Source organism: Dunckerocampus dactyliophorus, chromosome 9 (assembly GCF_027744805.1).
Source record: "Dunckerocampus dactyliophorus isolate RoL2022-P2 chromosome 9, RoL_Ddac_1.1, whole genome shotgun sequence".
In the NCBI taxonomy this organism is placed as follows: Eukaryota; Metazoa; Chordata; class Actinopteri; order Syngnathiformes; family Syngnathidae; genus Dunckerocampus; species Dunckerocampus dactyliophorus.
In genome coordinates this window covers 19,808,776-19,825,382 of record NC_072827.1, presented here as the reverse complement: position 1 = coordinate 19,825,382, position 16,607 = coordinate 19,808,776, and the positions used below count along the sequence as shown (strand labels likewise).

Sequence of the window (16,607 nt, the reverse complement as noted above, 5' to 3'; positions counted from 1 at the left end):
AAAAAGTGCTTGCGCACATTCACGCTAACAGAAAAAGCCTTGAAATCATCTCATTAGCTAATGGGCTGTCATGTGACGTGTGCGTGTAGGACTGCGGGCAGGTCTGGCAGCTTCCATAGCAGGAAGTTCTATCATTAGCAAGATGCTGCTGGCCAACATTGACCCCTTTGGTGCCACCCCCTTCATTGACCCAGACCTGGACTCACTGTAAGAACTGAAAACCAGCCACTGGCTCCTCCCACCTGTTGCTGTATATTTCTTTATACATGTATGCTTTTTATGCCTTTTCTCCATCCACCAGAGAGGGCTACATGGAAAAATGTGTGATGAACAACTACTTTGGCATCGGTCTCGATGCTAAGATCTCCTTGGAGTTCAACAACAAGCGAGAGGAGCATCCGGAAAAATGCAGGTGTGTCCGTCTTTCTTTTTTCTTTTTGTCTGGTTTACGCCCCATTCAGTGATATTTCACTTTGTTTTTGTCTTCATATATGATATATCCTATACTATTACAGTATATATACAGTCATGGAAAAAATGATTAGACCACCCTTGTTTCTTTATTTTCTTGCTCATTTTAATGCCTGATACAACTAAAGGTACATTTAATACAAAAATGACAACAAAAATAGCTCATAAGAGTTCAATTTTTTTGGCAGTACAATGCTATAGCAATTCATGTAAGAACTTACAGTAAGTGATTTTGGTTATTATCAAGAAAACCATGGACATTTCTAGATATCAGCTCTTAAATTAAACTTAGGAGCTATATTTGTTATCATCGTTATATTTGTCCAAACAAATGTACCTTTAGTTGTACCACGCAGTAAAATGGATCAATAAACTGAAGAAACAAGGGTGGGCTAAACATTTTTTCCATGACTGTACATATATATATATTCAAAGTTTTCCTGTTTATTTTCCAGGAGTCGCACCAAGAACATGATGTGGTACGGCGTTCTGGGAACGAAAGAGCTCCTCCAGAGAACCTACAAGAACCTGGAGCAGAAAGTTCAGCTGGAGGTGAGACATGAGAGAAGAAGCGAAGGAGGTTTCTTTTTAAATAAAATTTTCAAATAAAATCTCATAATTGTTTCCTCCCAGTGTGACGGCCAGTACATCCCCCTACCCAGCTTGCAGGGCATCGCTGTCTTGAACATTCCCAGCTACGCGGGCGGGACCAACTTCTGGGGCGGCACCAAGGAGGACGACGTAAGAAAAAAACCAACAACAAAAAAAGAATATTGCACTGGTTACAGAATGGAAAAAGGGTCACCTTCAGACCTCAGGAGTCCTGCCATGGGCCCCCGGTTTAACATGACCCTGATAACATGACAGAGCTATAGTCACGCTTGTTTGTTTAAGGCTCACAGCATGCACGCACGCACGCACACACACACACACACACACACACACACAGACGCACACATAGCCCTAAGTGAGCCCCTGCAGAGGTTATCCCAGCACACACACACATACGCACACATATAGTATATAACATTTGCTATTAAGCAACAGCTGTGGTGGTTTAAAAAATAAATAAAAAAGGGTGAGGACATTCAGTTAGTCATCACACGCACACACACACACACACACACACACACACACACTTCTATACAGTTAGTTTATGTTAGTGTACTGTGAGGATGTGTTTTGTTCTTTGGTAATAGGTTAATAAATGTAAAACATTATAAAACACTCTTAGATGCCTTTTAAATCATGAAGTGCTTTGCACCTGTAGCTGTTATGCTTCTACAGTATTTATGTTATGTTATGCCACCATCTAGTGGTGTGGTCCTCACAGTGCAGATTTCTGACTATGTTTATGCAATACTGTATGTACATTAATAAGTCAATTTATAAAAGAAACATGTCAAGAATAAAGAAAGAATTAATTTGAAGGGATAGTTCTGATTTTTTTTTTACATGAAGTTGTATGACATCCCCATCAGCAGTGTAGTACACCAACAGTGACTTACCCACCCCAATTGGAACCCTGAGTCCAGTTCTGACCGGGAACCGTGAGGAGGATCGTAGTTCCTCTTAGTTGCTGAGGCCATTTAAGTAATTTGGTTTCTCAAATCAATATGCATTCAAAAGTGTAATACATTTGCATCACAAAAATGCCTCCTCAAAAAAATCCGACCTTACAAATCGCCTAGGGTTATATTTGTCTCCCGCTGTACCCCTGACCACTGTCGCCTGTGCATTCTTGTGTATGTGATGAAGACGCTGGCATCTTCCTCCGCGACGGAGCACCTTCTTGTTTATGTGTGTGTTCCACAGCGGAAGAAGATGCATCTTCATCGCATACGCAAGAATGCGCAGGCGACAATGCGCAGGGATACGGCAGGAGACAAATATAACGCTGAACGATTTGTGAGGTCAACTTCATGTAAAAAAATCTAAACTATCCTTTTAAAACAAATATTAGAAAAATGACGACATTTATGTCAAAAAATCTAAATCAACAAATTCTGAATATCAAAAGGGAAACAGGTGTATCCGTTACACTCATAAAATTTGTACTTTTTTTCTGATAATGCAGTTTTACAAGTACAAGGAATACTTTTCCTTCCTAAATGGTTTATATATAAAAAATATCTACTTATTATTGTGTGAAGTGCACTGCACGATACTCTTTCTAATATCTTGACCCTGACAGCCAAAATTGATCAATGTATGGTCCCTCAGATTTTCTGCGCTCCATCCTTTGATGATAAGATCCTGGAGGTGGTGGCTGTGTTTGGCAGCATGCAGATGGCAGTTTCAAGGGTCATCAAGCTGCAACACCACCGCATAGCGCAGGTCAGAACGCTAACCACACATTACGAGGGTCATAGGTGAACATCTCACTCATTTACACTTTTAAAATCAGTGCCGGACAGTGAAGATCACCATCTTGGGTGACGAGGGCGTTCCTATCCAGGTGGATGGTGAGGCATGGATCCAGCCGCCAGGAGTCATCAAGATCCAGCACAAGAACAGAGCCCAGATGCTCACCAGAGACAGGGTGAGGAACCACCTTTTTATCTGGAAAAGCCCGCTGCTGTGCTGCTGGAACATGGTCTAATTGTCTCCTGTACTGCCCCCTGCAGGCCTTCGAGAACACGCTCAAGTCGTGGGAGGACAAGCTGAAGTACGACAAGCCACCTCTGCGGCCTCACCTTTATCCGCAGCAGTCTGTGGACCTGGCTACAGAGGAGGAGGCTGCCGTGGTGCAGATGTGTGCCCGCGCCGCGGAGGAACTCATCACTAGGTAACCATACACAAAACAAAACAATGCAATACAGTGCAGTGGATCCTCACTATTTGAAAGGGTTACTTTCCAAGCGAATGACCAAAAAAACAGGGACAATGGATGCACCCATAAAAAGCCTTAAATGCCTACTGGTATATTTTTTCCAAACCAGGGATGCCTGATAATAAGGGCTAATATTATCGGCCAATATTGGCATACAAATGAAGGTAATGACTTGCTGTCCACTTTCTTATATTGGTAAGAAAGCCAAAATAGAGTGACAGTACTCTGAACCCTTCTAAATGCTTCTCACAGTTATTAAATTCATTTTAAGTTCTCTTTTACATAATAAGACACAATTACAGACATACAGTATACAGTAATGTACTTACAAAACGTGCAGTTGCATAACATCACGTCTTGTCAAAGCATCTTCGTGCAGGAAAATGTTACGTGAATTGACTTGTGAGACAGCGCCCTCTGCTGGATGCATAGCTGCAGTACTTTTTTTTTTTTTTTTTTTTTTTTCCCCCCCCTTGCAGATGCCAACAAACCACTTTCTATTTAAGTTACCATGAAAAAATATATTTACACTTTAAAGCAGAGAAAAGAAATCTGTGAACATGAGGGGGAACGGATGGCGAACTGCGAATTGGCAGGTATACTGTACAAGTTTAAATACTCAGGTAACTGAACTTGATGTCTTTGTTTGCACTGCAGGATATGTGAGGCTGCAAAGACCAACGGGCTCTTAGAGCAAGAGCTGGCACATGCTGTAAATGCCGCATCGCATGCCATCAACAAGACACATCCCAAGTTCCCTGAGGTAAAAAAAAAAAAAAAAAATGGCCACCATTAAAATATAGAAATATGTATACTTTTAATGTTTTTTAAAATTGGAAATTATTCTTTAAAAAATAACCACTTAGTAGAGTAGGGTTCAAAGCTGGATTTTTAAAATTATATTGTTTAATCTTTTTTTTGCATAAAATTATTACTTTTTCCCATATCTTATAACTTTTTAAGCTGATTTGATTTTGAAACAATTATTCCCATAGAAAATACTAAAATAATATAAATAAAATGTTTTCATCCTTCTCTTAGTAGGAAAATACATCAAATATAAATAGAAAACACTTAAGAGTTAAAAAAAAAAAATAATTATCATATGATTTTTTTCATTTAATGTAATGCTCATTTTGCCATAATTTTTTAAAAATGTCTTTTTTTTATTTTTAAATATATTAAACCTAACAATAATTTCGTATTAATCCACCTTTTCTTCAAAATTCTGCTATAATGAGCTCCTAGTGGAGCACTATAGTACCAGTAAGTTTATTTTAATAAAATACTTCAAAAATCTCAAGTTGTGTAGAGGGTAAATCTGCGTTCTTCTTGTCTTGGCTAAAACACACAATTCTGCTCCCCCGACCACGCCTACACTGTTGTGATTGGTCAGGAGTCAATGGCGCTTTAACATAATATGTAAATGCATCTAAAGAGATTGTTTGTAAATGTAGCCAGACTTGAGTGCCTGTGATTTGAACAGTAGCAATTGTGTGTCTTGTCTAGACTCTGTCCAGGAACACAGCCATAGAGGTGGCCAGCACCGTCAAGGCTCTGTACAACGAGACGGAATCGCTTCTTGTGGGTCGAGTGTCTCTGGTAAGTCATAAAGACTTTTTTTCCAGTTCTTTTCTTTCACAAATAAATATGAAATACACAACATGGTCAACTCTTCTTGAAGCAACTGGACCCACCAGAGGAGGAGCAGCTGTCCAGCGCTCTACAGAGTCTGGAGCTAGAACTAGGCAAACTGGGAGAGATTCCATGGCTCTACCATATTCTGCAGCCCAACGATGAGGAGGTGAGCGCCACAAACAAATACACTATAAGTAACATTAGTGAGCTTCTGCTGTAGTGGACATATTGTGTATGCTTGGCATGGCTCCACGTTGCGAGTGAGCGGACTAGCTAAATGAAAGGCTATAGGTTGACTGTGCTTGTGTACCAGGACCCCTCTCTGGGTTACGGCAAGAGGAACAGTCGCGGCGGCGTCTTTCGCATAGTGCCCAAGTTCAAGAAGGAGAAGGCAGCCAAGAAGACCAGCCCTCAGTCAGGTAAGGCCACGACAACTGCTCCTTTAGTAGAAGACAACAGAAAATAACAAGGGAATCAGTCGAGTTTCTGTCCATCAAGGTTCAATAAGGCACAAAACTACACTTTTACACTATATGGACGAAAGTATTGGGGCATGTGGCCATTCTACCGACAGGAAGTGAAATGTAATCAAATTCAAATATGAAGGAGCTGTAAAAGCTTTTTCTTCTATTGTGAAGTATTTCTGTGGGAATTTTTGTTCCTGCCATAGAGAACCTTTGATTGGAAATTAAATGTTCCCAGAGGAACTCCACTCAAAGTGTGTGGGTTAAAAATGTACCTATAAAAGAGACTCTTTTCCCTGAACACTATCTGCTTGGCTCAATACAGCTCTACCCACTGTTGATCTATTATTGTTCTATTACCAAAAGTAGGTACTACCAGGTACTATTTCTTGGAAGCATGATGTAAACCAGGGGTGTCAAACCCACGCCATGGTGGGCCAAGACGCGGCAGGTTTTCTTTCCATTTGGTCCCTCAAGCAGGTGATTTTAATAATCAAAACCACCTTCAATTTGTAGGAAGGAGCTCATCAATTAAACCACCTGTTGGAGAGAAAACCTGCAGTATCTCAGCCCTCCACACATGTGATGCACTGCTGGCCGTCCCATGGGCAAGCAGGCATTGTAACATTTGAGGATATGTGGCTAGAAACGACACACACGTGCCAACATGAGCGTACGTTGTTGCTGCAGTGTTATCGTCCACTGTCTCCACTTTGCAAAAGCGGTTCATTTTCTCACTGCCCTCAGTGTCCTCTGGGATAAATGTATCTGGAGAAGTAAATGCGGGAGAACCTCTTTATTCCTTCATTGTTGTGTGTTGTTCAATGCAGCATGGTTGTCTGTAGTTTCAGGCAGCACGGTTTTGAAAAACAGCATTAATTGAGAGGTAGCTTCCATCTTTTTACGTTCTTACTTGCTGTGGTGATCCCTGACAGGGAGAAGCCAAAAGCCAACTAAAAACAAAACATGTATATGACTAGACTTAATTTCCCATGATGCTGGTATAAAGAAAGATTTGCAGGCTAATGGTTAGTTTTGGCTCAGACCAGGAGCAGAGAGGCCAAGAGCATCTGGAAAGCATCAGGCATAGATTTTGGTATTTTCTTACGTTCAACGCATATTTCAATTTCATCAGAGCACACATAGTCCTTTTGTTTGCTTAGAATGTGTTTCTGCTGTTTATGGAGGAAATCAAGCTCAGACAAGTGATGTGATACATCCTTTAAGGCAGACAAAGAGAGGAAATTCCTGCCCTCCACCACCCAAACAGGCATAGTCTCAGTTGCTGTCAGTTTTTTTTAACCGATGATCCATGAAGGCATCTTGTTGCACTCCAGCTGATACTCTGGTCCAACTAGGAAATAGTTTGGTCCCATTGAAATTAGCTTAGCAAGATTAGCTCTGCTCTATTTCCGCCTTTTTTCCTCTCCTCCGGTTGCCTGCATGCTCTCGGAGCCCTTGTGGAAGCGCCCCCCTTTTGAAGAACCACCATCCTTTTCTTCTCGCCAGCTGCCGCCACTGTCGCTCTCCTTTTTTTTTTTTATTTCCTCTCCTCTGACGCTCGTTCTGTCTTTTTGCATCCTCCAATGATTTACAACACATGGACCGCAGTGTGTGTGTGTGTGAGACATATCAAGTTGTATGTGTGTGTGCGTGTGTGTGTGTGTTTGTGTGTGTGCGTGTGCGCACGTCTGTGTGTGTGTGTGTGTGTGTGTGTGTGTAGTGGACAGGTGGGGCACAGAGGAGGTGGGCGTCTGGCTGGAGCAGCTGAGTCTGGGGGAGTACCGAGACACTTTCATCCGACACGACATCCGAGGCTCGGAGCTGCTGCACCTGGAGAGGAGGGACCTGAAGGTACGCGCACACAGTCCTCAAACTGTCCTATAGCAACAATCTTCTGTCCTCCTGGTGTGTTTCTTGAATGATGCTATTCTTTGGCTGCACTGCATTGCTCTGCTTGGCTTGTTTCTGTCTTGACTGTCTGCTTGGTGGAAGGACTACTTGAGGTAGGGGGTCCGCATAGTCTAGACTGGACCAAACAGGACAGTAGGACAGTCGAACCTTGTCTGGTTTCATCTCGGCTGGAGCGTGTTGCTCTGACGCAGGTTGTTTGTACGCTCAAGTACAGTGGACCCTCCATACATATCCTCACTTACTACAAAATGATCGCATAACATGTTATTGGTTTTAACAGTGGTTCACTTCTTTTTACACTTGCATGACAGTTACGAATTTTTTAAATGTTGCTCAAACATTGCCAGTATAGTTTTTAAAGATTTATGTCAATCACAGTCATAAAAGATGATTAAGAGATGATTTCCATTATTTGCGATAGTAAAATTGGCTTCTCCATCCGAACTGTATACATCGGGTTGTGTTCTACTTTATAGGTTCCACTGTACGCACAACAACACCTGAGATTCATTCCAGAAAGCTGTTTGAATTTGTTCTGCTTTTGGAAAAAAACATCCCATAGGAACTAATGGAAATGGGAATAAATCTGTTCCAGGATCAAACCGTCACTATAACTAACATGTATTAAATATACAGAAAATGTTTCAAGCAACATTTTATCTTGTATGTAAGTGTAAAAACAAGTTATACAATCAACAATATAATGCCTCTGCCGTGTGTCAATGGCATAACATTATATATACTAGTATTAGTTATTATTGTAGTAGTATTTTAATAAAGTTCAGTCTAATTATTTGTGGAAATATTTTAAATATTTCTAATATTGTTTTTACAGTGTTTTACATTTGTACAGATAAAGGCCTCCTCTCTAATGATTGCCTTACCTCTGATACTCTCTGCAGTTGAGTGTTTGAACATCCTTCAGGAAATATGGTATTTTACTTAAAACTGTGAGCCAAATTCCAAGTTGACCCGCAGTTCAGTTGTGTGTGGGTAACTTTTGTCCATTTGTTGTGAGTAGGGGTATCAGGACACGATACACCAGATTGGGTCTACAAGAATGAGACGAGAAGAGATTTGAACACTGCTTTTTAGAAAAGTAATATGAAATAATATAAAAAAATATATGACTATATATTGCAGTCTATTAATTTAATCTCTGCTACGTTACGTGTGTATGCCAGTGGCCCCGTCTCCACCCACCGAGACAAAACTGACAAAAGCGCTTACTGCGTTCATGCCGTTGTTCACATGGCAATGTATTGAGACCAGAAGTAATAAGTCAATTTTTGTTTGTTACATGATTAAATCATGAATTTATGATTGTCCCAGGCCTAGTGCCCACGACAGTTTTTTTCTAAACTAGAAATCTTGTCATGTTTTAATCTTGCGAGATCATGTGACACAAGATTTTGTGCCACCCCTGTTGAGAGGTCATTTATTGTGGATTATTGCGTTTTATATTCAATTATATATCATATTATCATAAGATGCTGCAGTAATTGGTTTTGGACCCTGATGATATCTCCTATGGATGGATGTGTTTATTTTTTCAGGATCTGGGGATATCGAAAGTGGGTCATATGAAGAGAATCCTCCAGGGAACTAAGGACCTGGCCAAGGCCTCCATGGTTGACCTTTAACCCGGAAGGAAGCTTCTCGAGGTGGGGGGTTCGCCTGACATCACTTGGAGAAGATGTGGTGAGCCGCTGCAGTGCCAAAGTGACGAGGAAGCAGACGAAAAGTGCCAGAAAGGATCCAGTTGTTTATCACAAGAAGCCATTTTACTACAGTTAATGTCCATATCACACACACACACACACACACACACACACTAAGAGGTATGCAAGCAACCACAGTGCAGACAGGGGATTTGCTGTCTGACGAATTAGTAGCAAAACCAGGACTTCCATGTACTTGTTCCACTTGATATTGTGTTTCTAAAGAAGGAGCTTCAGGAAAGAGAAGCTTCCTGAAGCTTGTGGTGCTTTGTTCCACGCTATGCTTGCTCAACTTAAATATTTCGAGGTTTTGAACTGCATGATTTTTAGTGTCTTCAAAGAAGTTATGTTGTGACGTAAACACTTGGACAAGTTAAGTATTAATCGATGACGACGCCATTTGTGACTACTGAGACATGCGAGGGAGCTTTTTATTTGTTTTTATTTATTTTGCTTAGCATGACGATGACATGTCAAGAGATGTGTCAAGTGCCATAGTGTTCTTTTTTAGCGTAAACTTGAGCTTTGTATTGGAGGGTGTGGTAAGAAGCCTTTCAAGCGATACTGGTGGTGTGTCCAAATGAAGCCATCAAAGTGAATGTTAGACAAAACTCTTTCATTGCCATTAATCAAGGGACAACAATTAGTATTTGTCCGCATATTTACTCAAATCCTTTCTAACAGGTGCCATTCCTCACTGGAAGGTGACGTCGTCTGTTTAAAAAAATGAAACGTAGCACCTCAACTAGACACCTAGAGAAAGAAAATAACTGAAGCGAGCACTAGGGGGCAGTAACTACCTTTACTGAAGGCCTTATTTGGTGTTGCTGTTCTGTATGAAGAGCACCAACACAGATTGAGGAACAAAATTGACCAGACAATTCTAATATGCTCGTATCAATCCCGGATAAGAAGCAGCGTAGAACCTCTGTGTAAGTGAATACCAAAAAGCCGGGACTGGGATGTGCAATTTTCCGTCTTTTAGGGGTAGTAACCTCTTTCAAATTGTTCATAAAAGCCTTCTTTTTCCTGGCATTTTCTCTGTGTTGATGCTGTTTGTACAGAACAGCAAGGCTTACCCAGCTATTTTACCACTTCAGGGAGTAGCCCCTTTCAAATTGACGATAAAAGACAGATGTGTCCTGTCATTTTCCCGTGTCCCTCATCTGTACAAACCGCACCGACACTGAATGGGAGGATGTCAACCCAGCAATTTTCTGACACTGTAGGTCATAACAGAGAGGCCCCCTTGTGTTGAAGGCAATTGTCGCTGTCCTGACAGGTATTTTACACTTCACAACAGACTTTGGCGTCATCTAATTACGTGATTGCGAATCGCTGCGTTCCTGTGTGAAAGGGCACACGTACGAGTTAGTGGTTAGTGGTTAGTGGTTAGTGGGGTTAGTGGTTGTGATTTGATTGATTTTGAGGAATGCCTGTGTGAGTAGCTTATTGCTCCATATGTTGTGGGAGACATCTTTACTGCAACACGCGCCACCTCCACAGCACACAAGGTATCTGTAAAGCTGAAGTTGACGGTGTCGTCCAACACTGTCCTCAACAGAATGAGAATTTTTTTTTTAATCATATGGCCAATTACAGGCCTCTCCCCTAATTGACGCCAGGCACTCTCAGTTAAGTAAATAAATGCTGGCCATGACCACTATATGCGGAAATATATTTTTTTAAGAAACATTTTGCAGTATTCATGTGCAAGTCCGCATTTCATGGCGGTAAGACTTCTCTGGCAAATGCCGACACTACAGTACTGTATGTAAACAATAATGACTTAAACTTAGCCAGTGTGGGCATGCGGCTTGGTTTTGTTCTTTCTTTCGCCTGTTCTAAATATTGCTCCCGGTGGCATTACAGGGTTTGTTATTTCTATATCTTGATGCTGAAGTTTGTATGTGTATCCATATCTATATGCACTGTCTGTACAGTATAGCAGTGTATGCAAACACTAAGTGTTAAGTGGCATGCATGCGGTGTAACGCATTGGACAGCGTGACTTTGTACACTGATGATAACAATGCTGTCGTCATGGACTGATGGTGCAATATTTGACCTCTTGTTTTTATATCTACACTCACTCTCTGGGGAAATTGTGTTTTTTTTAAATATTTTTTGGAATTAGACTGTGCACACAGACTGCTTCCCCTCCCCCACATGTTTCTTCCAGAGGTGCTTCCATGATGATCCACTAAAATAGGATTGTGTCAGTGAATAAGAGTGGGCCGGCAGTCATCCCTTGCATAGTTGTTTTTCCGGCTTCTGAGGTAGTAGCACCTTTCATATTGCTAGTAAACTGTGCATAGTAGTTTGGATCTCAACATGGGCCATCTATTTCTTCAATTTAAATCCCTTTCACACCAATATTTCCAGGAGTTTTTATTACCAGGAGCTTTGTCCGCACAAATTTCACCATGCATTGCTAATTTTGCCCCAAATCAGTTGGAATTGTGATGCATTTCTAGCCAAAGACTAAATTCTGCATGACAGTTTGAGCATTGCTATGGTTATAGTTTTGCACAGGAATTTTAAAATACCATTTGTACGTCCATAGTAACTGTCCCTCTTTCAAGGGTTTCTCATCCTTAGTTTCAAGGCATGCCTGGAAGCTGCTACTTTTGTGTTTTTGTTCCCTCCCCCTAATGGTCTGTATATAAGGCTGCAAACTGCCTGTTTTTTCCCCCAAAAAACCCCAAAAAACCATGCAAAAAAACAAACAAATCAACACACATTGGGGGTGTTCTGCGAAGCGAGTTTAGTGGGTTCGCGAGCTGTGTTGAGTGGTAAGCCGGACTTGCCTGTTGCACAAAGGTAGCTCTCTTTTAAAGCAGCTGTATCACCATGATAACTAAGATAAACTCATAACCTGGTACCCACCCAGGTTATGGCAAGGCTTTCATCTTAAAATCGGCTATGAAAGTGCCGCTGTTTCATTGTTTAACTAATTCGGTGATGGCGTCCTGAGGAGATGTGGAAAATGAATTGGAAAAAAAAACATTCCCTGATGATATTATTCATCTATAAGCGAGATAGCTTTTCAGCCGAGGGAATACGCTAGATATCCCCAGGAGTAAAATGCAATATGAAGTATTAATAATTAGGCCCATGTTAGCAAACGTATATGTCACAGCAGTCCTTGCATTAGTACTCAGCCTGTTAGTCTTCTTATATTACAATATTTGCTGGAGGAATAAGCACTCTGAGGCATCAATCAACTGGAAGAAAACGCTTCTTTATAATAACAAGGAAGAAATTGTCAAATTAAAATGGTCGCCACAACACGTCAACACTGCCATCTGCGCCAACACTGCCATCTAGTGGTCACAACAGGATACAGCATTTGAAAACAAAGTACCGTAAATCTGATTGCAGATTTTAGGTTATGTTGAGCTACATCTTGAGCACAAAGCCTGTGTTGGTTGAGCCACTTTCGCAGAATACCCCCATTTTGGACATATTTGCTAACGTGATGGGAGTTTTATTTGTTTACATTGTGTTTACAGTTGTAAGAATTATAAATAGTAAACATATTTATTGCCTAAGATATATATATATATATATATGAATTTATGACGTGCATTGTGTTATCTCACATTTTGAATATATTGTTATCACCCGTATTGCTATATGGAATGACTTGGGTAAAAAGGTAGTTTAATAATAACAATTTTTATGACTACTAAGTGACTGTTTTTTGTGCCTTTTCATGGTTAGAATGCATGGTTAGCTCTATTTATTATACAATTCAGTCACTGAGATGTGTATTTTTGTATTCTGAATAATACATGGTTTCGCTTTTGTTGTACAATTTGCAAGGTGCCTTAAAAGAGGCTACCTAAACAGTGCATATCTCTCTTCAATAAAAAAAAAAAAAACATTTATGCTCGAGTTTGCGTTTGTTACTAATGAAAGGCCACTAAATTACTGACTTCCCGTTGTAACAGAGGATCAGTGGAGGTGGGAAAAACAAGAGGATGAGTCAGTGTCATCGCTGAATAGGCGCATTGTGAGGGAACGCTGTGAGACGTGTGTGACATTTCCACATTTCCCACAGAGGCAAACGGGGGGACTTGGAAAGTGTCAAGACTAACCACGTGATGCTTGACTCTGAATGTGCAACCTAAAGACTTAAAGACCTGACGGGATGTGACTTTTGAGGTAGTCGCATTTTGTTTCGGAAAATAATTACCGTGCAGTTTTCAACATGATCACATGGCCGACCACCCAGCAGAGGGGGCTACCCGTATACATACGAAGTCGCCTCATTGAGCGCTGAATCATAAGTTGACGTCGCCGCCATATTGGAGGTGGAAAGAGCCAACGGATTCATGTGCTGCATTAAATTGTACCAACCGGTTTACCTTTTAAACAAGATCTTATGGGACTACCTTCAAGAGGTAAGACTGAAAAAATACATTTCATAATAAAAATAATGATAAGCAAGAAACAAAGGCCCTTATATAGATCCCCCCCCCCCACCCTTATTTTTCTTCCCAAGGTGGATGAGCTATGTGGATATATGGCCTTGACTTGATGATGTTGGACGTGTTGAGTCTAAGACAAGAGGAAGACCCTGCTCGGTTTTTTGGGGGGTGTGGGGGTCACATTCAAGATACACAGTTTGGGATTGACAATGACCATTTTGTGCTGATGTCACTTATTGTGTCTGTCTGCCACAAACTGAACACTCTTCAGTTATAGGGCGGCAACACGGGAAAAGATGACACACATACACGCATACAGACTGTAGTGACAATATATGTAGGGTGACTGTAGATGTTGATGACCAAACTCCAAGACAATCAGATACTCTAATGATACTCAAAGTTTACTCAAAGATGCCTTATAGTTTCAGTACATTTAAAGTGTGTCTCCCTTGTATGTATAAAAATACTATCTACAACCAAAGACACACATTCTGATAGACTTCCTCAGAGGTTACAAACATAAAAATGGCTAAATGAACTAAAATACATATGTAAGGCATTCAAAAGACGCATTCAAAGAGGCTGTGAATGATATGTAGTATTCCACACGAGTCATCAGGTTTCAGTATCAATCCATCCGTCTTCTTCCACATATCCAAGGTCGGGGGGCAGCAGCCTAAGCAGGGAAGCCCAGACTTCCTTCTCCCCGGCTACTACGTCCAGCACCTCCTATGGTGGATCCCAAAGTGTTCCCAGGCCATCATCTCTCCAATGTGTGCTGGGTCTTACCCGAGGCCTCCTACCAGTCGGACATGCCCTGAACACCTCCCCCGATGTACTTAAACTCCTCCACTTGGGGCAGGATTTTGTCCCTGACCCGGAAATGACACTCAACCCTTTTCTGGGTGAGAACCATGGACTTGGACTTGGAGGTTCTGATTCTCATCAGCTCCTTCTGATGAGGGACTCTGCCAGACCTCCCCAGCAGACCCTCACAGTACGTTTTGGGCCTGCCTGGTCTTACGACATCCTACCCCACCATCGAAGCCAACTCCCCAACAGGTGGTGATTGGTCGACAGCTCCGGCGCTTTCATCACCCAAGTGTCCAAAACACGACACGACCACAAAGTCCATCATCAAACTGCAGCCCAGGTTATCCTGGTGCCAAGTGCACATATGGACCCTTATGCTTGAACATGGTGTTCGTTATGGACAATCTGTGATGTGGTGTCAGTACTGTAATGGTGCTGTAATGTTCAGTGAGACACACAAACACCAGACTTGATCACCGTAACAATAGGCTTTCATTGCAGGTTTGAATTATCTCACCACAGGCACAGTAATCCCGAATAAAAACACAGGCTACTGTTGCTGCAGTAACCCACACCAAGTTGAAACTAATCTCTGAACCCCCGGCGTCACTTCCTGTCCGCCCGCCACTCAACTCCCCTTGGGAACACGAGGGACACACACGAGAGCGAGTCTTATTTATGTCTCAAATGGCTTATTTTATGTATATCTTTTATGTACAGTATATTTTAGGTATTACCAGTGTAAAGGTGACTATAGGGGTGTTATTTCATGTCTAGAGGGCTCTAATAATGTTAAAAACTGTATTTAAAAGCTTGTAAACATGTTGTCTATACTCTAGCTATGAAATATTTCGTTTATAAATAAGGAATCCCACTTTGTGGAAATTCACTTTTCACGGTTGGGTCTGGAACCAATTAATCGCGATAAACAAGGATTACTGGATTAGCAAATCCAGCTTTTTAAAAAATAGCGCTCACAAATGTTTCAATATAATGATGTATATAATATACTACAAACAAAAAATACATCTTTAGTTGTCTTCATCCTCGTTTTCCTCTTGATCCTGTTTTTCTTCCTCATCCTCGTTGTTTGCCCAGTGAGCTGATCTTTGTCAGTAATTTTTTGTTGCTTTACAAAGAAGCATGAAAGTCTTTATTATTTTTTGGCTATATTGGATATTTGATATTTTTAATTTAATGACCCAATAAAAAACAATGACAACCAGGACATTTTCATCACTTTAAAAAAACAAAAACAGGACTTTTGCTCACTCTAGATATATGTATGTACCGTATACACATACTGTACATATACACATACACATATTCATCAATCACTGAGTATCAAAATGTTTCATTAAAATCAGTAAAATGTAAACGCTACAGAAAAGACAACTGTCAACCTGTCACATCTTTGTTTAAGGATGTGGTTATTAAACATTATAAACACAGATGTTTAATATTAATATTTCTTTATTTATCATCACATTAGCAGTGTTACACGCATTGGTATCTGTAAAAAAAAGATTAAAAATACATATGTTGGTTTGGTGCTTCCCTACACCTAAACATTTATACGTCATCATTAAAAGTTACGCACGTGTGTTTGTTTCTCAAATATGTCAGTGTGTGTGTGAATGGATGAATGAAAGGCATTCAAATAAATCACGCTTGTCATTCCTGAAGCAGCCGTGGCCCCCCCTTGGTCACTCTCCGGCCACCGCAGTGGCCACCCCCGCAGCTGGGTGACAATTTTGACAAACGCGACTCTGTGGTGCAGAACATTAGTTCAGCCTAACCGCCGTTTCCGCTTGGACGCATTTCACTGCAGCACACAACTTTCCGTGTGGAGGAGCTGTCAATAAAACCATATCTTGCAACTGCGAGCGGTAGGTACGTTTTCCATGATTATTTTGGCCGGTTCCGGTCAACTTTCCTCACTATGTTGACTTTGACTTAAATTCTGCAGGTGATTCAGCACATAAATGTGTTAATAATGGAAGCCAAGGAGTCGAGAGTTAAACCAGACGTGCCAATCGGCATCTACTTCCGTATTGGGGGCTTGGCCGCCATGATGGTGAGCAGAATGCAGAAACTGTGCATTGAAAACATGTCCTCGGCACACTGCTCAGCTATTAATTGCTCTAATAGACAGTCCAAAAGCAGTAGCGGAGCTACGGGGTGGCCTCCCTTTTTGCCACCCTATGTGAGTAATGGTCTCTTACCTTGGCCACCCCAATGAAAAATTTCTGGCTCCGTCACTGACTGGCAGGCTTAGAGGCACGGAGCTTCGGCGGTGGTCGAGGCAAAATCC

At 41.2% G+C, this 16,607-nt stretch overlaps 1 protein-coding gene across 10 annotated transcripts in view; it reads left to right on the top strand.

Moving 5' to 3' along the window:
• The window catches only part of dgkh (diacylglycerol kinase, eta), a 68,743-nt gene extending 55,813 nt beyond the window's left edge, over positions 1 to 12,930 (top strand). For 3 of the 10 annotated variants that reach the window (XM_054786774.1, XM_054786773.1, XM_054786779.1), the window contains 13 exons: positions 90 to 207; positions 302 to 412; positions 927 to 1,023; positions 1,105 to 1,212; positions 2,695 to 2,808; positions 2,879 to 3,013; positions 3,099 to 3,259; positions 3,962 to 4,067; positions 4,814 to 4,906; positions 4,989 to 5,108; positions 5,256 to 5,361; positions 7,130 to 7,260; positions 8,877 to 12,930. In XM_054786774.1, the coding sequence (XP_054642749.1) occupies positions 90 to 207; positions 302 to 412; positions 927 to 1,023; positions 1,105 to 1,212; positions 2,695 to 2,808; positions 2,879 to 3,013; positions 3,099 to 3,259; positions 3,962 to 4,067; positions 4,814 to 4,906; positions 4,989 to 5,108; positions 5,256 to 5,361; positions 7,130 to 7,260; positions 8,877 to 8,963 (1,487 nt within the window). In that variant the 3' untranslated portion in view covers positions 8,964 to 12,930. Of the gene's footprint in view, positions 1 to 89; positions 208 to 301; positions 413 to 926; positions 1,024 to 1,104; positions 1,213 to 2,694; positions 2,809 to 2,878; positions 3,014 to 3,098; positions 3,260 to 3,961; positions 4,068 to 4,813; positions 4,907 to 4,988; positions 5,109 to 5,255; positions 5,362 to 7,017; positions 7,261 to 8,876 lie in introns of all 10 variants that reach the window. The other 7 variants (XM_054786778.1, XM_054786777.1, XM_054786776.1 and 4 more) reach the window with 3 other exon arrangements.
• Positions 12,931 to 16,607: the final 3,677 nt, after the last annotated feature.